Source organism: Streptopelia decaocto, assembly GCF_964273445.1.
Source record: "Streptopelia decaocto genome assembly, chromosome: 9".
Taxonomy (NCBI): domain Eukaryota; kingdom Metazoa; phylum Chordata; class Aves; order Columbiformes; family Columbidae; genus Streptopelia; species Streptopelia decaocto.
In genome coordinates, this window is record NC_138664.1 from 9,966,308 (window position 1) to 9,992,729 (window position 26,422).

The window sequence follows — 26,422 nt, forward strand, 5'->3', positions numbered from 1 at the left end:
AGTATTCATGCAAATGTTGATAGTGGCTATTGTGCCATACAGCCTTTCAAATGTACAGCAGCTGCTTCGTACATCTTCTGGACTCAGCTGCAACTTCTAAATTTGAGCAATCACAGGATGTGATGCCAAATCAGCTTCTCCACTGATCATTTTTATGCTAAAAAACTTATTAGTCCGTAAGGCAGTAAGAGCAACCCTGACCTCCACTCTTTTCTTCCACACAAACACATTGGTTCAGGCATCAGTTGATGGTATCTGCCAGTTGGAGACTTTGTTTGTTCCTGCTTCTTAGCACCGTCTTTTGCATTTGATTAAACAGTGTTTTGTCCCTAATTGGCATAAAGGGTTTGAATAATGGTTTGTGGAGGAATGAACTGAATGACAGGTATTAGGTTAATGCCACCATCCCTTTGCATCTTGCATTTTCTCATCTTGTTTGTCCAAGTGGGAAAACATGATTCCAGCTAAATTCCACACAACCTGAGCCACGGCATGAATGACATCTTACCAAAACCAGTGGCAGTACAGAACAAAGAGCTGTCAGACTTAGAGGTTCTTATGGTGAAACACTGAAATACTCTATACACATAAACCAGATGAATTAAGATTGCTATGAGACCTTTAACTTCAAATTCACTCCCTAGCTTGTACAAATTTCAACTGTAAACAGTTCAAATGCCTGGTTATAGGGCAATTAGAGTATTTACTTCTTTTACTATTCTATCACATTGCCTTGTAACTCAGTTACTATATTGTATCAGGTTAAAATAGCACTTTGAATAAATCTCAATTAAGGTGTCAAGTGAGTTTTATTATATTTTTCCCTGTTCTCTGGAGAAAAAGAGAACCAGAACTATTTGAAAGTGAACATTACCGTGCTCTCTCTACTTAGAGGTAAATAATTTTTGAGCAGCTAAAATGGTTTTAGCTGATCACAGGCAGCTGAGGAAAGTTCTCACACTGTACAGTTACAGTGCAAACTATGTCTGCTTTTAAGCTTTAAAAATTAATAACATTGATAGCGGCGGATAAAGAGCTACGAAATCACTCAAATATCTGCAATAATTTTGAGGTAAAAAAAAATAGTTATCTGGAAAAAAAAAAAGGGGGGGGGCCTTTCCAACCTACAGGTTCTTAGTAGATGCTTAATTCATAAAAAGTTTGAACAGATCTACAGGGACAAAAACAGTTGCTTCAGGAATGTAAGGAAAAATCTTTAACTATGCCACTTCTCTTCAAATTGTTACTATTGGGGAAAGATGCAAAAATAATTTTATTTTTTTTTTGTAGCTTACCAAAATTTCATTTGAAATAAAAAACCTGAAGTCTAACTTAAAACGCTAAGTTATGCAATGGAGATTTTCCCTGAGTTGTGAGCCTTCTTGGTCACTTATTGAAGGTAAGGGTTAAGGGCAGAGAACAGAGCAGCATGGGGTACACAGTGGTCACGAGAAGCATGTTATGGGAAGCACAACAGCACCACAAAATATGTGAGGACAGCAGAAAAGTGAAGAACTCGAGGGAGGACCTGAGCGTGCCGAGGCGAAACGTGTCGGCTTCTCCACCTTCGCGGTGGATGACTCAAGGTTTTAAACGAGCCCTTGGGAGGCAGGGAAAGGGACAGGGCTGGGGCCTTTGCGCTCTGGAAAACTGTTTTATTTGCAGCTCCCTGAAATGGGGTCTGTAGCCATCAGGTACACACACAGCTCAAGCTTGTCTGTTGGCTTTAATGATCTCTGACACCACCCTGAACCAGCAACTAAACCAAGTCTGTTGCGCTCCACTGTTCTGCTGTTGGTTACCCCCTCCTTTGCAGTTTAACCTGCCCAGACATCCTCCACCCACAAAGCCAACGGGAGGAGGAGCCAGAACATGACTGGTATTTCATTATTCCAGCCGCTCTTCGTCATCCCGTTCATGTCCTAACAAATGCAAGAGAGATTTTCAGCTGAACGTGCACCAGCAAAGCCTCTTCAGCAACAGCGGCACTCCAGCTGAAGACCTGACCCCAGCGGGAAGCTGGCTAAACATAGGTGTACATTACAAAAACTGACAGGGGGAAAATGCACATGGTTCCTCCATCTGAATGTTACAGTGTTACTGTGGAAGAACTCTTTCCGGTAGCTTCTTTAAATGTTATTTATGCACTAGCTTCTTCAGATCTTCAATAGGTAAGTCTTACAAAAAATCTGTTAAACTAAATTTCTTACAGAAGACTTATTTTCTTAACATTTTACAGAATAAAATTACAACTAGCTTTTTTCAATCAACTTAAAATCAACATTTTTTGTCCAATCATATTTACAGCATTAGCTAACATTATTTTTCCTGTTAATAAATTTTCCTCCCTTCCAGTTCAGAAATAAGTGCTTTTATAAGCACTTAATAATGATACAAGATGTAGAAAAGCAAAACTACTACTGTCACCTGTACTACTTTTCTCTAAAATAAAAAGCAGCTCTTATAGGTTGGAATACTTAGTGACAACATATAAAATCTCATTAAGACCTATTCTATTCTTTATCTAAAGAGTATCATGTTACTCTAATCTTCCCTTACAAAAGAGACAATATGGCACATGATAACAATGTGATCACATGTTAACGATTCACACTGTAGTCTGATGTAGGGAGGAAAAAAAAAAAATAAAGGAAAGAAAAATAAATTCTTACCTTTACGCTGTTGCCGTCAAAGGGAACATAAGCACATTAGCAGGGAAGAGGCATCACGCTCCCTACTTTGACACAGGTAAACACGCCCTATCTACAGAACCCTTTCAAATTCTTCAGAGACCCACCCAGCAAAGCTGCACTTCAAGATTTCTGACTGAAGGCAATCCTGATGTCATATGTATCTACCCGCTGAAACTCGGGAGCAGCAACGCCAAGTGCCTTCCTTGTGCTTGTTTCAACACCGCAGATGAAGAAATGTTCAAAGTCACATGGTATTTTGTTGTACAATGAGAATTTGCCTCGATTTATATGGGTCCGTACATGCACAGAGGATGCTGCACCTGCTGATTGTGCAGAAAAGGAGCCCCCAAATACATCACTTCACACTCACATTTTTAGGTGCGTTATTAGATGAGCTGTGGGTTTTAAAATAAAGTTAGAGAAAGGTTCCTGCTCCTTTTGACCAGTCTCAGGAATACTTCCAACCTCAATCAACTAAATGTTTTACATTGTAGTTCTACAGAAGATATAAAGTGAAACTTTTGAAATTCCTAAAGCAGAAGGAAACATACATTGAATGTATGTTTTGTTAGACATACCATACAAACATGTCAATTTGACTTAACCCTATGTGATTTTTGTTTTCAATCCCATGACTAAGGAATAAGGCTGAAAGTCATTCCTCGCTGGCTTTCCCCAGTTTCAAGTAATAAGTAACAGCATTCACAAGCGTTGGCAATTACTTGGCATTCTGCTGGGCAGGACACCGTAACGTTGTTGGAAGGGAAGGAGAGAACCTCACCGACAAGGCAGGAGCAGAGAACCTCTCATTAGCCCTCTGCCTGCCTGCAGCCAGCAAACAGCAGCCCACAAAATAGGAACAGACATGTCAAAATGGAAGCGAAGTTTCACCTCAGCCGGCGTGCTGCCTCTGAAGGAAGCTCATAGCAGATGGCTATGGAAGAATATGAGAACAGAATAAACACAAAATAGTAACTGATGACACCCCATCCTTCAGTAGTTTGGGGCTCATAGATTTCCTAAACCCCAGATGGTGTCTATATAAATAATACTGGTGTGGTTTTTCCTCCCCCATCTTCATTTCCACAACTCCTTTTGAGTGTATTAAACCTTTCATCATAATCCATAAGACTGCAATAAAACATATGAACCAGGCAGTATTTGGATTCTGTTCATTTATTCCTCCCTGAAGTGATTCTGACTGAAAAGTTCGGGTTTGTTCATACAGCTTTAAGGTATTGTATTTTGAAGCTATTTCAAGTCTTCAATCCTTCCATAAAACTAGGAGCAGTATTCAATAAACTGATGCACCCAAGAAATATTAAACACAAAGGACTTTTTCAGAAAGGTAGTGTCAGGGCTTTGCTGTTGCTTTAAATTATCTCTGTACTTTCCCACATCTGAACCAATATGAACCAAGAAGAAAATTTAGGAATGCTTTGACAATTAGGAAAGCCCAGGGCAAGCTGATTCATATATCACTTGGCTAATACTGTGCCAGTAACGTAATACGTAATTGGGCAGAAACACCTGTTTTTTATGCCTCAATCCATGATTTCTTCACTGTTACACTAAATTGCAAAAAACACATTTACTTGACTGGAGCTGATATGGGGCTGCTACAAACAATAAAATGGGAAAATACTTTTAACATAGTTTTTGAGGAGTGTGTGTTCGGTAGCACTCACCACCTACACAGGACTCTATTAAAAGATTAAAGATATTGCGTGGTAAATAACAAGCTAACCGTGCCCTCTTCAGTTATTGCTGCACTTTCATGGTACTTATCCTTTAGGTATCTTAAATTTGAATGCTGGAAAAGAGAAAGCTGAACAAAAAACCCTCACCTTAGTCTGTAGGTCTCACTGAGAAAGAAAAAACAAAATACACAACTAAGTGTTACTACTCCTTACTTGCAGCATAACACCTACTCGATCATATGACAATTAAACATAACTAGATAATGGAGGCATGTATGTGACTCAAATAATTATTTCACATATCACTGAAAATTATGTATAAGTTTTCAGTGAAAAAAAAAAAATTAGAGCAAAATAAGAAGTAGTCAAAAAAAAAAAATCACTTATTTCCATTTTCCAGACACTTAAGTATACAGATTAAACTACAGTGAGTTGTATGTGAGCTGTCATCTGAGCTTCTAAGCAGTTACATAAGAAAGACTGTAGTATTAGTTAACTTTCTCAGTACAGAAAACCCTCTCGGCAAATCTTTAAGACTGTATTAAATTTTAAACTTCTAAAATCAGAGCTGAGGAAAAGTAGGAATCAATATGATCAATTTGATCTAGTAATAATAATTTGGACTCTGAATTATCTTTTCACCACCAATGAAATCCACCTGCTTGCCATCTGGCTCTCCTTCAAGAATAAGGTAAAATTTATATTCCTATACTTTCTGCTCCTCAAGAATCAACAAATATCTGAAAATTAATCATTCTGAGTCACACATTCAAGGACATAAATATCGTAACTCATCATCTTACAATCTGTAGTTTAAAAGCCATGCTCCTCTTCTTCGCATGTATTCCTGTCTTCTAATATACCAACCTTCCCCTACAGAAAGGGAGGAAGCTGTCCATTTACAATCTCTTGAAATCTTTCTCCTCATGGCCTTTCTTATTAGGAAGTATGACCTCATTCATAATCCATACAGGGGTTTAAGCAGGGAGAGATTAATTTCTAATTAATTGATGATGCGATCTGTCATAACTGAAGACTAGATACCTAATTTTGACCAAAGCAAGCATTAACATAATAAGCACTTACCATACATGAATGCTACTGCAGGACTAAATCAGGAATACACACAATTTCAACACACAGCCTGAAACCTTATTGCTTCAGAACTTGGTTCCTGTGAATTTTAATAAGAATTTTAAAACTCAATACTTTGACAATCTGGGCCTTAATAACAAGAAGAAAATAACAATTGGATAAAAAGGGGATGTCAGTAGCGATACAGGAAGAATAAAAGACAGTGGAGAGAAATGAGGGAACACTAATACGCTCTACTGCTGACCCAAACTGCCATTGCTTCACTACAATGCAGAGAACAGGATTATTAACAGGCTTCAAATATATATTAGGAGAAAGGCTCCAGGAAAAGACATTGACGCTACCTGGGGACCACTTTCTAACCAATTTCTCTCGCACACTTAGCATGATTGTGGTATTTATATCCCTCAATTGTTATCTCTTTCAAGTTGTCACAAACTCTGGGCTGTATTTCATTTAAATACTGAACATACAGTGTATCAATAAGCCTCCAGGACAGCAATTAAGAATGTTCTTATATCCAGAGGCACAGAGATATGGGGTGACTTAGTGAAGGATTAATTTATTAGTTTGCTCAGCATTCTTTATGCAGCCCAGGCTTTTTTGTCTTTAAGTTCGCCTTGGTGAGATTTTTGTTTCCCCTGGATTTAGCATCACCTTGTCCATACTTATCAAAAACACTGATATCACACTAGTCAATATTTTTAGCTTAGGTGAAGAAACACTCCTGTAGATGAACTGATGTTCTGTTGAAGATGACCAAGTATTAGGTTCTCCCTTGAGGAGATAAATCATTTTTAAAAGCCCCAACTAGTTAGTTTTACATGTGCTGCGTAATGGATCTTTGCCTAATTCTCATAGAGCTGTAGTGGTATCAGCAGAAAGAGAACACCATCTGACACATGATTTTCTTGAAGAATATAAATACTACCAAAGACGCCAAGTACTGGAGCTAAGTTTCCAGAAAGCAGTAATTTCTGTTTCAGTTAAATCCTTACATGAAATAGCTGTAAAAGGTCTGTAGCAACAAAGTTACTTTAGGATTACATTTGAAGGTAAAGCTAGCAGGCAAAGGATTAACACTGTGAATGTAGAAATAAGCACAAAGGATTTTGTCATTTAACAGGAAATATTTTTTACTTAATCGGTACATGTTTTGCAAAATAGGCTTCACAATCTTACCCACTGTTTTTTACGTAGCTGTTACTTATGTTGTTGTATTCCTTCCCTCCTTGCTGTATGTAAACCAGCAGCAAGCCAGCTTGTCTACTAAAGAGTTTCTCTGACAGTTATCAGCAAAAAACTCATTTGCACAACATTTAAAGAGATAATGACTTGGAAAAGCTTAAATCCCCAGATGTTTCTCAACCAAGTCCAAGTCCACACCTGCTGTTGGGCTAGTGACAGTTAAAGATTGCCGATCATTCATTCCGACACGTGCAATTGGCTTCTAACAAGATTTCATAGTGAACCAGGTAGCCTAAAACAGTTGTACAAAATACAACAAGAATTTATCAATTAGTTTGGACAACTCTCTAAAGGAAAATACACGGAAGTAAAACTAACGACCACAGTATTTTCACTCCTACTGACACTGAGAACCTGTGATAAATACTTGATACTGACTTCAGATACCATCCCACATTGACTTTGGAAGTACAAACAATAATTATCCCACAGTGATAAACCAGGGAACAACCAAGGCTCCTTATTCCCAGCTTTACAAGAGTACCATACACATAGAAATTCTCAAGGTTGTTTTTTATTGTTGTATTACAGGATTAAAACTCGTATTACAAGTATTAAAACTTGAATGGAAAGCAGTCATAAAAATACTGGAGGAAATCCAGTCTGAAGAACCACAAGCATGGAAGCACCTGGATTCAGCTGTAACTGCAATCGAGCTCTACAAATATTCAAGGTCAAACATATTCTTTTTAAAAAGCAAATCCTGCAAGCAACTTCTAGTGCTAACTGCTTACCTCATTAAAGCATAATTTATTCTACTGATGTTGAAGGTAAACTCCGCAAAACAACTGCACAGACAGAAAATGGAGACTGCAGACCTTTGAGGATAAGTCCTCAGATTGAAAATCGTCTCCAGACAGGTCACCTAATTTGTTGTGTCTTGCTTTGAAATAACGCAAGCAAAGCTGTTAGATATCAATATCAAAAGGAGAGGCACATAAACCTCTCCGCAGCTGAGTTAATTTGCTCTAGCACGTTAAGCTCTACCTAAAAATTTTAGATAGTAAAAATTCAAGCCAGAAACTACTCAAACCAAACAAGCCAATGGATTAAAATGCGAAGTCTTTTGTAAGGTGTTTTCTTTGTGCCAGTATTTTTGAATATAGCCATAGAACTACCACCTACCTTCACTGCTCACACTCATTTTGTGTCCAAAAAAAAAAAAAGTTGATTCACATCAGTTTTACTTCATCTGAGGTCCTACAGTTCATAAATAGTAAAATATCAACACATTAAGGTATCTAGTTGCCAGATACAAACCACATTTACCCATTTTTACCACTAAAACATTCTGAAAATTAAAACAATGGCTTTATGAGAAGTGAAACATGTGGGAATGATCACTACTAATAACCAGTTGGGCACACAATCAACTTCATGCCTGTAAGAATTAAATACGGTTGGACTGCAATTGGATTTGCTGTATTCAAAAATCAAAAGTTATGGCTTCTATACTTCTTGATAAATTCTACACACTGAGCTGTCTAAACTATTACTTTAAAAAAGCTGGTTTTTTCTAGTTGCAGTAATCACTGACAAACAAGATGACTAGCACTTAAGAAAACCCAAACTATCTCCCTATTCTACCTTTCTAACCCTGGTTGGAAACATCACTGTCTCAGAAATACTGTTGCAAATTAGATATTTCCAACTGGCAAAGCATAGACCAAGAGATGCTAAGTACTCTGTTCAGTGAAAACAATGAAGTTACTCAAAATAAACCAGTCAGCAAAGGCTAGATTAGAAAATTGAGGAAAATGGAAAGGATTTCACCGACATGTAACTACCTACCTACATTTAAAATTGTGATTTTGAGAAACTCTTGCTCAACTGCCTTGCCAAAGGCACTTCCTTTGTTTGAACTGAATAGTTCCCAAGTTGTCTAGAGCGGCATCTTTGAACATGCCCAGTCCTGGCAGAAATAAGCAACTCAGCATCGAGCATAACCAAGTTCGACCAGTAAAGAGAAACCAGGCATTCTTCTGCCCTGGACAACTCTGAGGTCAGTTTTTAGCTAAAGTAACTATACACATGAACGGAACAGTTTCCATTCATTGACATTCTCACCCACTCCTATACACAAAACTTATCTCAGGAAGATACTCAAGTACAAGGAACGCACAGAATATTCATATCTCCTGCCTGCAAGTGAAAGGGATCACTCTTTCCTGCGTAACTTCCAAATGATTACAGCTGTCATCCTAAAGAATAAGACTGAGGCTCAAACCTTCCTGCTGAGAATTCATACCGTTCAAGTGTCTCTGGAGAGCACTATATAATTTCCAGCTAAACTATCCCACATAAGCTTCACCTTGTTTTCTTCCCCTTGCAACGGTGTTCATCCACCAGTTCTGAGCTCAAGGCTAAACTAGAAGATGGCCAGAGAGATTTCAGGGTCAGAGTCATCTGCTCCTGGGACTGTTCGTCTTAACTCGTATTTTATTTGACACTAAATAGCTATTTAAAAGATAGAACTTACCTGATTCTCAATCAGAATAGAGCACTTACCTTCAAGAGACAATCCTAAAAGGAAAACTGCTTCTTATAGTTCTGAGGAGGCCTGAGATTTCTACAGTAGTCCCTGTCGTCAGTACTTTCCCATTACCCAACCCTTGTCAGATCATCACGAGCTGCACGTCAAGCGTACCAACATGAGGTGGCTTCCTGCTAAGTGCACACACTGGTTTGGCTCCTGTTCTGAACTAATTCTCCCCAGGCAAAGTCTTAAGACACTTACTTTTCAGGTTATTCAAATTAGACATATTAAATAATTAAGTGTAAGAATTTAAACTCAACATTCATCTTACCATACTGCAGACAATTTCTGTTTCTGATTTAGCACATTCATTAAGTATATTCTATACTTATATAAAATATGTAATGGATGTGAGGAATTCTATTGGAATTTCACTTCTGCATTACCCAAGCTTGATTTTAGATACAATGCTCTACTAAAATGTTCTATAAATAAGCAATATATGCATTAGTCCCACATCTACCTTTTCTTGTAATTAAAGGAATATACCATAAAACATTAGGAAAAACGAAATCAAATTTTCAGTGAAATGATAACACTGCCACTTAAATCAGGCAAACAGTAAATGTTTAAAAAAGTACATCCTAGACATCAGTTAAGCACCTCAGCCAAGAAAAGTGCAGGATGGATTATTGTGATTGTGGTAGCACAACCGAATGTCCACCTAGGGCAAAGCACCAATGCCAAACACACAGTATGAACACCAAAACTGTTCCCAATTAAAATATTTTATTTAGTTCAACCTCTAAGCAGTCATGTGTTGCACTAATACTGTGCTGTAGTCCACAAATCACCACCCATCTGGCAGTGACTTCATATATAGAATAACATTAACTATATTTGACAATATTTAAGTATCATGTATTGTTGATATGCTTTCACATTAATCATTATCAAATTTTGAATACCTAACAACTAAGCCTTATATACTGTACACTGACATACATACCATGAACAAGCCTAGGACCCTAAAGTAATGGATCATGTCACTGAAGGCAGCTGCAGATTTTAAGGTGTTAACCAAAAACCAGGTTTATCCTGTTTCAGGTTAAATACACTGACAAGTGTGAGAGGCACGAGCTTTAGAAGTCATTAATCTCATGGAAACGTTCCTCAGTGTAGCAGTCAAAACATGACTAGAACTCTTCTTTAGATTCTTGTGGATTCATATTTTTACTGATCTTCTCCACATGGCTCAGTAGTTTCAACAATGCAGATGGATTATATGGGAAAAGATTTCTTCTCTGCAACCTAGAAATAGCTTTCTGAAGTTCTTCCAAACATTTTGTTGATTTGTAAAACATTATTCTTAGGGGAATGATGTTATCTGAAGACACCACACAAGTCAAACAGGATGAGGTATTAGATCTCTCTTGTTTCAGAGGCAACACTTCAGACTTGAGTGTATTCTGGTTATCACCTGAGTAGCTGCAACCAGTCTCCTTCACCCTTGTCTCACCCTCATTTAAAGGCACCCGCTTTCTATTTACTAAACAATCTTTTCCATCTGATTCTAATTCAGACTCCTCTGAGCTGTCATAATTAACAAGGCTTTGAAGAGAACCCAGCAGAGATGCACTATCAGTGCACATCAGTGAGTTGGACTGGTTAGACTCTGCAACTTCGTTATCACCTTGATCTGTAGTAAACACTACGCAGTCGTGAGAAAAAGCCAAAGATCTCAGAGTCTGTGGTTCTCGTTCACAACAAGCATTTTGCAAACTCTCATCAGTTGTGCAGCTTTGTTTTTCTTCATGGGGTGGCTTGACAGAAGAAATTGATTGAAAAGTGCCATGCTTAGTATCAAAATGGTTACAGACTTCTACAAACTGCTGCCAGTCTTCTCTAAGAAGCTTTAAGTACCTTACCAAGTACTCCAGAAAGCAAGTTTCTGATGAAATCAAAAAATCTAGTAATACTGTGGAATCAAATGCAATTTTTTCTAGAAAAAATAAAAAGATACAGTGAGGATTATATCCACCTGCATGAGTAAGGAAGTTCCAGGTTTCCTCCTCTTTTGGGATTAAGTTATCAGCAGCATCATGCTGGAACCTGAAAAGCAAGTGAGGAAATGGATTAAATTCAATGGAAGTATGTCCAGAAAATGCTATTCCTGCTCTTTTTAAATTTTTGTCAAAAAGTAAAAAACAAAAAGTAAGTTTTTATATTGGAATGAAAAAGAATGACCTAGGTGGGGCTAAGAGATCAGGCAGTTTAGGATGCCAAGGCACTTAAAAAAGGCCTTCTTAAACAGCACTTCTCCTTAGGAAACATTCTGGAATAAACAAAGTTACATGCAATCCATGACTTGTTATTTTAATATTTTTGTAAACCTGGACACAAATTTTCAAGATGCTAAGCACATTGGAATAAAGTGTCCTACATTTATTTAGGTGTCTAAGAAGAACTGTGTGTATTTAAGATACTACTTGCAATATCTTCACATTTGAAGCTTGAGGGACCTTTTATAAATTAGGACAATACCTTGTATAGTAATTTAGAGAACAATGAAGCAGTGAATGTCCAGGACAAATTAATGAAGAACACATTTCACTTCTTAGCAATAATAGTTTTTACCAACTAGCTAGAATTAACAGGGTCTAAGCCTTAGAGAGACACTTTGCCAGAAGTCCCTGAATTCTTGAAGTTTAATGACAATCACATTATTTTCAAACTGTCAGCAGTGAAAGAAAACAGTCTTGCCTTTTATCTGCGTCTAACCACTATTTTAGCTTGTGAAGTAAATTATTCTGAATGACAGGCTAAGATATTTACTAATAAACTGTTGCATAACTCCCTCATTTCAATCCAAAAAACAATCAAATTATCAAAGTTAACAGCTATTACACCACATATTATTATGTTGTCCTGAGGTTCTTTTGGTTGTGTTTTTTTTGTTGTTTGTTTTTAAAAATATTTTCTCTTTACACAAAATTAATCAATGGAAACATCACAATAACCTCGCTGAATTACAATTCTTCATAGTGTTGTCAAATAAAATGTACACTAACCTATCCAATTTTAAATAAATAAGTAATAAAGCTTTAGCAGCTTCCCACATATCATCATCTTGCTCTATGAAAATCAAGGAGAGCCATTCACAGTGATGTACAACTGGGTGAGACTGTGGCAGAGACTTCAGATGACTCCTCCAGAATATCAATAGCTGGGACATGGAACTCTGAAAGTCTCCTGAAAAAAAGAAGTAACTATGAATTTTGCTATACATTTTTAGTTACTAAACTACATACACTTTTTATGTTTTAAATGAACAATGCATAGGAGTTCATGAATGCATTCATCCTTCTTAAGCTCAACTGACTTACAAACCATCAAATTTTACACATTAGTTTTTGCTTCTTGGTACCAAAGAAATCAATAGATATTTTGCAGAAAACCATAAGCAGTTACCTAGCCTTAAATTCAACATGAATGGCTACTCTATTAAACCCTAAACATACTGGTCTTCACATGCCAATGTTAACAATTTTAAGTAACCTGCAGAAAACTAATCTACTTATTAGGCATAGAACTCTCCCCCAAGACAGATAAAACTTGTCCTTGGACACAATTTATTCATCTAACAGCATTCTTCATTTTCCTGGAGTTCAAGGAAGAGTAGTCAGAGGGGACCTAAAAAGTTCTGGGTACAACAGGGTGAATCCTCTTGACTAACAAACAAGTTTACACCTCAAAAATCGCACAGGAAACCTAAAAAAATATGACTATACCTACACAGCTGGGATTTATACTTTCCTTTAGCTCCCCAATTAGGCAGATTCATCAGTATGTCGCAAACTAAAGCACGATAACTGTAATCAAGTCAATGCCACAGATGTAATGATCCAATACGAGCACTTTGCTGAGATTTCATCTCAGGTAGTTCTTCCCATATGAAATAATACTACAGTTGTAATGTTTGACAGCACTGAAGCTAAACCCACCTCAGGATGATTCACTGTAGAAATCAACTGCAGTGATCTATAGTTGATGGAAATAAGTTGTCATTTCTACAGTAAAACAAAGTATGAGGCTTGTAATATAGCCATATTTTTTATAAAATAAGTTCTTCATGAATTATGTACATTTTCATACACAAAGGCTTGGGATAAAGGTACCTTCATGAGAGACAGTATAAAATCCTTGCTGGAAGAATTAATGTAAGCAGAGCTTTTCCTGCAAATCTTAGTTTTCCCCCTCCCTCCGAACACTGCACTCCTGGATGGGAAAAGCACTTCAAAATTTATCTCATTTTAGCACAACAGCTTCCTCATAAAAATAACTTCCTAGTCATATGACAGGTTGACTCTCTTAAGTCAAGAAACTTACCTCTTCAATTCTAATGCCATACTATATACTTTACCTCTGAATGTAATACCAGTTTTTCACGTAACACAGCATACGTTCAACATTTAGAAAACAGAAAAAAATAGTGACATACATCTTTACCCAAAGATAGTAAGAACTCACTGCTAGAAGTACACTATGGCTTGAAGAGCACGGTTGCATCATATGTATAAAGTGATTACCACTTTCGAAAACAAATTCTTACAACATAGGAATCAATTTTACTTACAAACCCATCATTATGTCATTTCAAATATTTGAATTTAAGATTTGCTTTTCCTCTTAGAAAATAATAGGAACAGCAGATTATCTTTGTTATTAATAGTTACTATTCAGACTGAGATTCTTCCCTATAAATCAAAGCTATGTGGAAGTTACTCTGAAAATTGAAATGAATTAAAGTTAAGCCACTGTAATTCATGTTAATAAAAAAAAGATAAGATCAACCAACTTCCCGGAAGGGAAGTTAGCATATTAAAGCATTTTAGTGCTTGTTTTAATCACTTAATTTAATGTCACTAAAATAGAAATACCATTCCTTTCAACTTGAAATCCCTCTTGACAGTATTTGAATCCAATTAAAGAACTCATTTTTGTGTCACAAATCTGGAAAAGAAAGGATAATTTTTTTTCTTTGAGAAAGATTTTCCACAGAGGCATCTGAATAGATTTAACCTACATTTTTCTATTCGCTTGTCTGCAGACAATCTCAGTCTCTATTCTTTTTCAGAAGGTGGGCCATAAGTAAAACTTCTCTACAAATACTTAAACTCTAAGAACGTAACTGGCATCACATATGTAACATCTTCCAAAATCTGGAAAAAGCGTCAGAAGCCGTATCACAGAAGTTTGTAGTTCTTTTGCACAGTCAGATTAATTAAAGATTGATCTTAGGCTTCCTACATTATGTAGAAATATAAGAAGTAAAATATTTACATCTAGAACTTGTATTAAAATGCCTCAAAATATTTAAAATGCTGGAAAACTTCATCCTTGCTTAAAAACTATATATTATTTTTTAGTTTTTGCCATATCACCAATTGGCTGACAGTAAGGAACACCCATTCTCACTTGTATTTGATTAGAAACTGCCTCAGAACTACCTTTCCATTTTTGTCATGGAGCTTGTAACCCAGGGCCAGCAAGCTGCTTCGATGAGAGAACTTGCACATCCACATTCACACAGGTCAGCATCAGAAGATGCGTATCATATGCTTCTCAGAGGTAAAAAGGCAAGCGGAAAAACAGAATTTCAGGAGTTTCTCAGGCAAAAAGCCTCACCCCTGTACTTCATTATATCACAGGAGGCGACTACTCTAACTGGCTACCAGTTTGACACAGCAACACATCCTCTCCTGTCAGGAACGCAAGTTACACTGCATTCCCTCGCCATCCCACTGCCTGCCTGTGGCACAGGCCCAGCACAGGAGCCAGGTCTGCTCTTCTATTAATCTAATTCATCTCTTCAGTAAAACAAACATGCTCAAGCAAGCAGGTATGAAAAGTATGCTTAACACCTACTAATTCTAAGGACTAGACCTACTAATTCTAAGGACTAGACCTATAAGTCAACCACCAACCTCTGCCAACTCCCATAATTTTCCTGTCTTTCACTTTACACCTTAATTATTTTTCACCTTTTCTACAACTGCTGGTTTTCACCCCATTACATTATTTGTGCCTGGTACCTTCAACCAAAATAATGGTACTTGCAGGTCTGCCTCCACAGACAAAAGAATGTTACCTGCTGTTCCTTTTAGCTCTCCACCCTGCATAAAGTAGATGCTGTGCTATGGGCTCTCTTCCTTTCCAAATGGAAAAGAGCCTGGTGTTCCCAAGCTGGCTCAACTATTTCAAATATTAACAAATGTTCTTAACAGGAAAAGTTCTCAATCCCAAACACAGCTGTTTCAAGCCCTCCATATTGCAGGGCTAACAACAGGATAAAATGAAAGGAAACAACTAATTAGGTAGGACACAGCAACAGCAGTAGCAGGTTTTCTGGGTGGGTCTTCTCTTTCCTCCCTCCCACCACCACTAATTCAGCTGAATTCTATTCACAGTATTAGTGAAGTGTGACTACAAAATCTGAAAGCTTAATTAACAAACCTCAAAGAGACTATTACCTTTGATTTCAGCTTCCGTAGCAGAGTTCTGAAATTTGAATTCCAGTGCTTTAAGCACAACCAGACTTAAGGCTCTGAGAACAGTTTGGTCAGAACCACCTTGAGTATCTTCTTCAGGAAGAGCTTCGCAGCCTCCAAAGTAACTGGTCTTTTCACTGAGTGGGATCTGGTTAAACCAAGTCAAATTCACAACTTCAAGAACAGTATTACTCAGCGTAAGCATATCCTCATATAAAGATGGGGTTTGTAAGAACAGTGATCCGCTTTTAACACCTTCTCTAGACTTGTAAAGGACACACTTTTTAAGGAGCATAATGAGCTTCCTCTTGATTAAATAATGAATTGATGAGCTAATGAGGTTCAGGACGTAGGAAACTTTCAAAAACAACACTCTTTGGCATCTGAGTGGTAGTTGTAATTCAATTCTGGAAGCCAAAAGTGCTTCAAGCAGATCTACAAAACTGATCAAATTGTTTGTAGCTTCAGAATAAGGTGAAGAATAGTGGTGACTGTCAAAATGATGGAACAGAATGGAATTATAAAATCCTTCAAGTACAGCATCAAGAGGAGCCAACAACTTCTGCAAAATACCTACAGCAACGAGAAAAACATTACAGTGTTGGAGTGTAATACTGTCAGCTAAATCATCAAATAAGCAGAAAACAGGCAATTGTGACTAGTCTCAGGTTTGAAGCATGTTAAAATCACTACATTTTTAACAGTACTTTGTCAGCTTCTCTGTAAGTAAGAAACTAGGTGTTCGTTAGCCAAGCTGCTCTAGATGAGATCACAAGTAACATTCCTCCCCCTGGTGGGCACTGCTATATCGACACGCAGCGACAGTACCTGCTTTCGGGACAACTTTGTCGTTCAGGATGTCCTTGATAATAGTTGTAAGAGTCCACAGACATTCTGCTACCTGGGTATTTGGAGGGAATCCTGAAAGAGTCTTCAAACTAAAGTTGAGCCAGGTGACATTTAATGTGTTCTAAGAAAAGAAGTTCAAAAACCAATCACGTATGCTTTACAATTGCTATGCAAGTTAAATAGTAATACAATAATTAAAAATTGTACATTAAAAAGATTCAAATGTAAGCATAGATTAACCACAGGTAGAAACAATACATCTGTCTAGTGCCTGTTAAGTACATAGGCCTCTATTTACAAACACAAAGACGCATATGCATGAGACAGAAAATATATGTATTTTCCAGAAAGGGAAAACCAAACCTCCTAATGTTTTACCCAAAAATCAGGTAATACTGTAGACAGACCATATCTGAATGCATAATTCCCAGACAACTTTGCAAGAAATATTACAGACCTATTTCTGAGAGAAATCTATACTCAGAGATGCTGCTGTGGAGGCTACAATACACATTCACCAAATATACAGCAGGTAAAAAAAATAATCAAGTAATTGGATTATTCAAATAAGAAAATACAGAAAAGCATTTGATCAACTTTCAATAGGTTACTACCTACTTTTATCTACTGCATCACCTAACAGATCTCAAGTAACCATAAAAATATTGACAGTCCATATTATTTTTTTAAATACCTGTACTGCAACCTTAAACAGAATATGTCATCTAGACACATTTTGCCTTAAAATAGTTTCATAAAATTCAAGATGTTTATATATAAAGACATTCTACTTCACATTACAAACTTCTGTTACACATCTGATCTCCTTTCTTTCTACACTCCATGCCACTCCTAACACACTTGAAATACTCTCTTGGGATATTTATTAAATACCTTTCCTATCCATCACTTCCAGCCCAGAGTCCCTTAAGACACACTTTATGGGAGAACTATCATATAGTATTATCTTGTATAACCTTCAGGTTGTTGCCCATACTGGAGTTAAACACACTTCAATGAAACTGCGTGGCATTTTGAGGGGAGTGACAGTCTGTATGCTGAAAAGCAGATGTGTCTTTCAGAAAGCTGGAGCAGAGCAGACATGCAGGAAAGGGGCAGTTCTGATGTCGCTCTGTAGGTCTCCTTATGAAAGGAGCCTCTTTAGAACTAATTTCAGATTTTACAGAACTCGGTGACTACTTTTGTGCCATATAAGCACTTTAAAAACTTGGCTCTAGAGTCAAATGGAACAACTTGAAGGCACATTTTCGCTAAGCCACTTTTTTAAGCTGTGAAAAGTTATGCTATACTCACCTCTTCCTTCAGCTGGAAATACACAAGAGACGCTAAACTTTTTGAAGCCATGTGAGATAACAGCTGATCATAACTACCGAGCAGGCAAATCTGCAGACATGGAGAAAGAAAACATATCTAAGGTATGTTCCTTGTTCTTTTTTTTTTTTTTTCCCTCATTTCACAAAAATCTTTCACAAGTTTATAAAAGCTTACCAAATTTGAGTCAATTTTTGCCTCCTTCAGAAGAAGGACAAAGATTTCACGGTACTTCTGTCTTGTATTAAATTCAATTTCCTGGCACTCTGCTTTAACAACCACCATCTTGACCAAGGTTAACTGAAGAAGCATCACTTCTCTTGGAGAGAATGAGGAGTTCATGTTTGCGAAGCTATTTGATAAATCCTCTGTTGTAGGAACAACTGCATCTGGCATATCAGTGTCCTGATGGCTCCTAATACCACCATTAGTAGATGACAAATGCATCCAGTTACATGATTCATCTCCTCCTGGTGACTGCTCAATGCATAGATTAAGTAAAGAGGCATAATAACGACTTTCCTTCGCTAGTGGAAGGCCTACCAGTACATCCTTATACATCTGCTGCAGAAGAGAGATCTTCATTATGAGAACAGTCAATATTCCAGAAAATGCCGTATGTCTTCATTGATTATTCATGGTCAATGCAAATCAGCTTCAAAGTTCTTTTTGTCCAGTAATAGAAACAGAAGCATCACTAGGAATTACTCTTCTAAGTTACCTAGAAATAAATAATTTGCTATTACTGAGAAGATAACCAGAAAGATACAAAAGACATATTTTTACAGCTAATACTACCATTATTAAACTTACTTTGAAAATACAAATTCACTGTTTTTCAACAGCAAGTGATAGCTGCACAAAACTATCCCAGTGAGACATTCAAATAACAGAATTGCCACACCATGAAGAAGTTTACAGTTCCAGCATTATACTACTGACATCAACATTAATTTGCTAGAACTAACAAAGCCAAAGATGATTATTACTGGAACTACTTCTGAAAGATAAGAGAACTTAGATCAAACAAAACTATGAAAACCTCATGTCCTTGGGCACAGTTTCCTCCAAAAGCAGGCACAAAGTTTCAACTTAAAGTTTCACCTGCACTGGCAATGTTTATTGTTCCACTAAGGCTGGATATCGCAACACATCTCAAAAAAAAAAACCAGAAACCAAAGGACAAGTCTTGTCTTCTGCTGCACAGAGGCCCAAGGTGAGCAGTATGAACATACAGGAGAGGAGAGCTCAGCTCTTAATCTAGTAAGGAGGACCGAAGAATTCCTTTAGGTTTACAAGTGCAGAACTTTCATTCTGCATACCTACATCTTGAAACCCAAAACAGGTTTTCATATAATGCAAAGGACCAAGAATGCCACAGGGCTGGTCTCAAGGGTCCAGTGACTGAGAAGTTTAAAATTAGAAAAACAAAACAAAACAAAAACTTAAAAACAAAAAAGTGTAAAACTTATTAAGATCCAATAAAAAATGCTCACCTATATTCAGGAAACGTATCTAAAGCAAAAAAAAAAAAAACAAAAACAAAAACAAAACTTTATCACCATGTCAATGGAACATAGCTCTCAGTCACAACACCAGAATACTCACTATAGCTTAAAAAAGAACTGTTAAGAACTCAAATCTCTCTTTAAAGTGTGAGAATCTAAGCACCCACATTTTTCTAACCATTATGCAAATGGCTAGATAGATATTCTATCTCCCCAGAAAACAAAATTATATACTTAAGAACATCAGGGTTTCTTTTTCGTCTGTATTAAGACTGATGCTAGTCTGTAATATTTATCTTTTTAGGACAGTTTTAACATGTTCTCTATGCAGAACGCTTTTAATAAAAAAAATCCCAAACTCATTACCTTTATCTACTGTGAAATTAGGAGCGGAGCTTATGTTGTTGATAAGAATTTCCTTTTTGCATGCTTTTTGGATCCCTGCTTTTAAGTCTGGTGTAATCAACCAGATACACTTCCAGGTAGATTCCTGAAGCCAGCTGTCTGCAGTTGGCTTTTATTTAAATGTTCCCCTTTCTTATCAATGGAAAAAGACAGCTCAGCCTCCTAGCTGGTTAGAAATTCTAAAGATCTTCCTGTCAATTACAACGGCATTTATCATCACACCAAATATTTTGTATTATTATTGCTTTTTTAGTTGATTAGAAAACAATGAAACGATACAATTCAGTATACAAGCAACTTTGTTTTAGTTTATAATCTTCACAAGTTTTTAAAACACTATAAAAAAAAAATCGAGAACTACACCTTCATTTTTACAATTTGATTTTTTTAACTGCAACTGAAGTATGTATTGACAAAATAGCTTTGCAAAGCTACAAAGGATTAGGGGTAGACCTAGACATGCTACCCAGACTCCTCACTTCTTCCACCATTGGGCAGCATTTCCTTCAGAAGATAATCTAAAATTAGAGAATAAGAAGTTGCCTGCAGGGAGTGATCTACAATTCACTCTGGTGTGGTATTTTTAAAGACACATTGAGCAACAGCTGACCTGACAACTCCAAAATGTTACAGTATGTTCCTCACCTGACAGAACTAAGAACACTTCCCCCATCCTTTCCCATATTCCACATTTCAGATGCTAAGAATAAAACTGATACTTCAGGTAGTAAATTCCTTCTTCTTCTGCAGAATCTAGTTGGAATTCTACTTGAGGTTGAAATTTATGACCTGAAACCTTGTAAAATGTCTCCACAAATCACTCTGAATATTTCATACAGCTTTTGTTCCTATCTTTGAGTTTTATTTCTTCCTAAATGAATACCTAGTAAAGTAAAATTATCTCAACACATTACTTCTGTGTTCAAGAACAACTTGAATTATCATCCTACATAGTAAATGAACAGATTTCTCATGCACAAATTCATACAATACAGCAAGGCTGTTAAAGCAGAAACATTTAGAACTTCTCTAGGATATGCACTATGAGATTTTACCTTCACAACATGATATCGGTTGTGTTTTCCCTCATCCTACCATAAGAAATTTATATTTCAACATTAATTTGTAGAACACTTCACAACGTTTATATGGTATGTCTCACACACGACAAAAGTTCCTGAATAGAAGTAATTAAAGGAAACAAAATGAGGGGGGTATTTTGAAGAATTTTAATTCAAAGTGGGGGGAAAATGTCAGACAATGACTAAAGAGTAAAGAGAAGCAATCACATACATACACAAGAAATTACAAACTCCAATCCTTGCTTGTATTATTTATTTCAGCTATTCATGACAGTGTCTAAAAAACAATTAAGGTAACGCCTCCCAGTGCCAGAGTCCTGCATAAGCCAGAGGAAACAATTTTAAAAACCTTATATATATACTGATCAGGCAAAAGATGGAAAGTAAAACTATATAGAAAAAACCCACAAATAAGTATTTTGTTATACCTTATTTTCATGACTACTTCAGCAGTACTTTAAAATCAAAACCAAAGTCATGTGGAGCTGCAAACAGAATTAGAGAAGAAACTTGATGGAAAAGGAGACAAAGAACTGGAGATGAAAACTCAGATGGCAGCTGAAGCCTATAAGGTCTAAGGACCATCATAAACCAAACAAGTGATTGCAAACACCCCCAGAATATTCTAAATCAGACTTATAAAACATGTATGTTTCTACAAGGTGGGATACTTAATTTAGCGCGAAGTCATGCAGAGCATCGATTTGACTGGACTAACATTGTTGATATCGCATTTTACTTTTTATACCAACTCAAATGGTTTACGATGACACATGATTACTCAGAGACATCAATGAAGAGGCATGAATAGAAAAAGCTATAGTTAAGTCCCTGTATTAGTCCTCCCCTGTTATACACACTATTAAGAATCTAATTGCATGAGAAGTAACTGGGAGAAAATTCAAATGCAATCCAAAAAAACACTATTTTCATTTAAAAATTGAATCAGATAAAGCAAAATGAGACCACAGTCCATGACTTCTGGGTTTGAGTCTGAAGGCTCTGGATCTCCTTACAATGCAATGTTGGACCATTTAAGAAATAAAATACACTTTGGACTACTTGTACCTGCAATGACTCTGTAGGCTCATCTCTCAATACACGATATGCTTCCACTCTAGTGCTGAAACACCATAAATGCCTCTAAAATAAGGTAATCTCCTTGCAGAGGTTGCAAATAACCTCTGCTGCGAGCTGCCCAATGTCTGACTGTTAACTTTGACACCTCAGGATGCCAGATACTCTATCTGCCCTTCTGTGAGCATTTTAGCCACCAGAGACGGGCCTAAATGGACTCGATCCGACCTCGCTGACCCCTTATTGTACCCTTCACACTGGCCCTTCAGAAACGCCAGCGCTGGGTTCGTGGCAGGCAGAGCTCGCTAGAAGCCAAGCTTCGCTCTGAAAAGGCCCCAAACAGCATCCCGGCCTTCAGGGCCGCTCCCCCTCACCATTCTCCACAAGGGCCCGTCGGCCTCCACAATCCCCTCCCGCCGGCCTTGAGGGGCAGCCGAGGCCTCCCGCGCCGCCGCTCCCCTCAGCACCGAATTGAGGCCGCTCCTGCCCCTCAACCGGCGCGGCTCCTCCGCACGCCCAGGCCCATCTATAAGCCGCCCCAACCCGCCCGGTGCACCCTCACCCGCCCGCGCTTCCTCAGCCCGGCTCCCTTCAGCCTCACATCCCCCCCGCTTCCCGTCCACAGCCTCCCGCCCGCTGCCGCCGAGACCCCGCCCATTCTCCTCCAGGCCCCGCCCCTCGCCTCCCCCCGACCTGGAAGCCCGCGGCCTCGCTTAGTCACCCCGAAGCCGCCGAGCACACAGGCCCCTCCCCTTCCCGTCGCTAGGCAACCGCTGCTAGGCAACCGCTGCGACTCACCCGCCCCGGGCAGTCAGGGCGCCGTAAGGCCCGACTCTCCTTCGTCAAAACGCCGGAACCGCCGCCACTCCCGCCCCCTTTCCCTTCCCCTCCTCTGTCGTAAAGCGCTCCCTCTCCCCCGCGCCTTACGGCAACGGGGACGAACCATGGGCGGAGGCACCGTCAGCCCGGCGTCCAATAAAACACGGCGGCGACGCGCAGCTGGGGGCGGGCCCAGCGCGACGGCAGTGGATTGGCGGCGGCCGAGGTCAGTCCCTGCCCGCTGACCCCGCAGCGGAGCCGAGGGGGGCGGCTCGGTGCAAAGTGTCCCCACACGGCTCGGCCCCCTCCCGCGGCCGGCCCCGCCGCTCCCCCCGCCCCGCCGCCAGCGCGGGGGGCGGCTGCGCACGGGCGCGCAGCGGCCCCTCATCCCCCGTTCCCGGCGGCAGACAGGTAACGGCCGCGGGCGGCGGAGCCCCGGCTGCCCTCCGGCTCCCGCACTGGGGGTGGGGGGAACGCGACCCCGTGGCCTCGCTGCTACCGGGCAGCCCCTCCGGCGGGGCTCGCAGCCGGCCTGCTCCGCCCCGCTGCCTCTCAGCGCGCTGCGAGGGGGCTCCCCCTCCCCACTGCCCCCCTCGGGAGGGGTCGCCGAGCCCCTGTTGTCTCTGTGGGGCGGGGGGGGGAAGCTCCAGGCCACCCCTCCCGGCGCCGGGCCCGCCGCCGCGCTCTGGGGCTGCCGGTGGAACGGGGCTCACCGGGCGCTGAGGAGCCTCGGGGGCCTCCGGAGAGCGTCCCTCGCCTCCCCAGCCCCCGGCGCTGTCCCGGCTTTCCCTCCCTCTCTCCCCCGCCGCCGGGCCTTGAAACTCTGCGCTGGGGCTCGGTCGGTTTGTGTGTGTTTGACGGTTCCTGAAGCGTGAGCTCCTGCAAGGGAGTGATTTTGATTTCCCAGCAGCTCTGGGTTACTTCCTGTCCCATTCTTCGGTACTTACCTCAGTTCTCTGGAGGAGCTGGATGACAGGGCAGCGGTCCTGCTGTTACTGCCCCTCCAACTCTTTAATATCCCGAGAGAATGTTGTTCTTTTTGTGCTAAGATCCTAACTTAGCTAAATAACCCTTTCCTTCCTATCTTCTGTTTGTTTTTTTTTTTTTTTCCTATTTCAACCTGCTATTGAGTTGGTATTAACCAGTTTTGTTCTCTCTTTCTCTCTTTAATGTCACTGTGTGGCTCAGTTCTACTTTTATTTTTTATTTTTAGGTTTAAGCTGCCTTAAAGGAGAATTAAAAATTGTGACCTCAAAGAACAAAATAAGACAGAAGAGAGAAAACAGCACTCAGAAAAAACCCAGAAAGGTGATATTTCATGTAGACTCTCAGAATCATGTTAGACACGTGGTTTGCTGGGACTAGAGCCTCTTGTTGTGTTTTTGATGGATTTGAATACGTAGCATTAGATTTCTTTGTTCTCTTAAAACCTTCTTACTACTGATCTTTAAAAGTCTGAAAGCTCTGAAGCCCACGTGAAGTGCAGTTTCACTTTCTTCTTGTAGCGCTTCTTCATTTTCTAAGCTTAATCTGCAAACATTATTTTGATTATGAATTGCTACTTAATGATTTTTTATGTCTCCTCATCTCTGGAATGTCACTTGAAATTACTTCACTCCTGGTAGTTGAAAGGATCTTTTTTTAAAGCCTTTTCACAAATTTATGGGTGCAACACTGGATTTGCTTTAGCTCTAAGATCTTTATTGGAATAGGTCATGGTAATTGCATTATGTTGGTTTAGTCGTACCTAACTTTCACGTGGATCAGGGGTTTTGTATTGTAACAAAGCTGCAAAAATTGAAATTCCTTTAATTGGATGGTGTTTGTTTTTAAGTACTTAGTTTTTTGGGTTGAGATCACAGAAGAAGGTAATGCGGTTAGGTGCTTAAGGGAAAAAATGAAAGGAGTCATCAAAAACTGAATCCTGCTGGTAGGAGGAACATTTAGTTTCAGGGAGAGAGCAGTTTGTAGGGAGAATTGCTTGTTTTACGTGGCAAGGTGAAGAAATGGGATCTAGAAGAAGAGTGGGGCAGTAGATTATGTCTGTCTGCCTTTTTCTGCATCCTGCTGTTACTGTGCTCCAAATAATGCAGTTTCTGCACATTCTTTTAATGCAGAGTCTGTCTTGAATCTATTCTAATCCATTTCAAATGTAGAGTTTGTGTTATTTTGGCAAACGTATTGTCTATATAGGTCACTCTGGTCTTTGTCATGTTTTCAGAGATGTCATTGACTGTACCAGAATGTTTTTTTGTTGTCAGCAAGAAGTTATTTTTTGGCATTAGTTGCAGGGGAAAGAGCAGTACCTGTTGCCAATGATCTTGGTCAAGCGTGGATTGTTTTTCTAATATAGATGTCTTTAGCATGTGATTAAAAGTACCTGCTATGTGTCAGAGATTAAATAGAAAATCTCCCTGTAACAGAAGCGTGACAAATTCTGAGATGCATTTTGAAAGTAGAAGGAAAAAATATTCCATGCTATTTTGATAGCATACTGCAACACCAGGAGTAATAGTGGAATGTGTGGACGTGCCCAATGTGATTGCAGGAGGGGTTTTTATGCCAGTAGCTGAGACAGATGGGTGTTAGGACAAGCTTACTAGTGTGGTTATGGCACACCTGTTTCATCCAAAGTTGGTTTGTTATAACGCTTTCTTTACAACCCATCCGGTGCATCTAACATTGGGGCTTGCATTAATGTAGCTATTCCAACAGAACACCTCTTGGTGCTGATAAGCTGTAAGATCTTTGGGATTTATTAATGGAAGGAAATGGAAGTTTTAATTTGATTTGTGGAACTCCTTCTGAATGTGAAATACCAGCACAGTAAAGTTTGATTCAGATGCAGAGGCTGGAATTGAGTTCATGGGAATCAGGGAATTGGCTTCTGGAGGAAATTTGTACATGGTCAAAACAAAGAACAGAGATAAGTCCTGCTGAAGTCCTGCTCTTGATTTCTGGAAGAAAGGCAGCATATTGCAAGTATAGCCTGACCCCTTAGATAAAGTTGCACACACTTTTTTTTGTTGTTGTTTAATCTTCAGGCTATATACTCATTTTGGTTTTGTTTTGCCTTCTTGTGCCTTCTAAACCCTTAAAGGAAATGTGTTCTCTTGTTCCAGCATTTGCGTACAGAATGATACTATCATAGTGAAAAACTTGCTTTATCCACTGAAGTCATCCAGCGGATTTTGTCCACTTGGATTCTTTTAGGCTATGTTTAAAAGAAATACAAAGTAAAACAAATCTTCCAGAGACTGAGTGAAATAAACTCTATAAGCGATGCTCATTTTGTTCATCAGCCATGCTTGTGAGTATTAGGGCTGAAGTGAGTGCTTTTATGTGGTTTGAACTAGCCATTGTTTTCTGCTTCTTTCATTCTATGAAATATTGGTATTTGGATTCTTTAATGGTGGCAATTCATGTCAAAATACATAAATCTTATACATTAATACTTGCTATGAATTATTACTTTTAAGGCTAAGCATTCATTTGACTTTTACTGTTGAAAACTTAGTAAGGGCACCGCTCTAAGTTAGAAGAGGGATTGTATTGTGTGTGTGTGGTATGCGAGGATCTCCAAGCTG

At 39.0% G+C, this 26,422-nt stretch overlaps 3 protein-coding genes across 14 annotated transcripts in view; 1 reads left to right on the forward strand and 2 right to left on the reverse strand.

Annotated features, from left to right (window-relative positions):
- CERS3 (ceramide synthase 3) overlaps positions 1-12,342 on the reverse strand; it is a 50,262-nt gene extending 37,920 nt beyond the window's left edge. Inside the window, exons 1-2 of the mRNA XM_082060856.1 lie at positions 12,284-12,342; positions 11,254-11,324 (exon numbers count right to left, since the gene is read on the reverse strand). The gene's annotated coding sequence lies outside the window, so the exon portion shown is untranslated. The remainder of the gene's footprint in view (positions 1-11,253; positions 11,325-12,283) is intronic.
- LINS1 (lines homolog 1) lies at positions 9,438-23,569 on the reverse strand. Of its 11 annotated transcripts, none has more exons than XM_082060849.1 (8): positions 22,579-22,611; positions 21,368-21,424; positions 18,122-18,665; positions 17,927-18,016; positions 16,592-16,733; positions 15,746-16,336; positions 12,284-12,464; positions 9,438-11,324 (listed from the first exon to the last, which is right to left on the reverse strand). In XM_082060849.1, the coding sequence occupies exons 3-8, from the start codon at positions 18,527-18,529 to the stop codon at positions 10,409-10,411; spliced, it is 2,328 nt and encodes a 775-aa protein (XP_081916975.1). In that variant the 5' UTR covers positions 18,530-18,665; positions 21,368-21,424; positions 22,579-22,611; the 3' UTR covers positions 9,438-10,408. The 11 variants fall into 11 exon arrangements, with proteins under 11 accessions (XP_081916975.1, XP_081916979.1, XP_081916978.1 ...); XM_082060853.1 differs by lacking the exons at positions 21,368-21,424; positions 22,579-22,611 and adding exons at positions 19,441-19,459; positions 22,008-22,511; XM_082060852.1 differs by lacking the exon at positions 22,579-22,611 and adding an exon at positions 22,008-22,511.
- Positions 23,108-26,422, forward strand: part of ASB7 (ankyrin repeat and SOCS box containing 7) — a 32,306-nt gene continuing 28,991 nt past the window's right edge. For both annotated transcript variants that reach the window (XM_082060857.1, XM_082060858.1), the window contains exons 1-2: positions 23,108-23,246; positions 24,049-24,143. The gene's annotated coding sequence lies outside the window, so the exon portion shown is untranslated. The remainder of the gene's footprint in view (positions 23,247-24,048; positions 24,144-26,422) is intronic.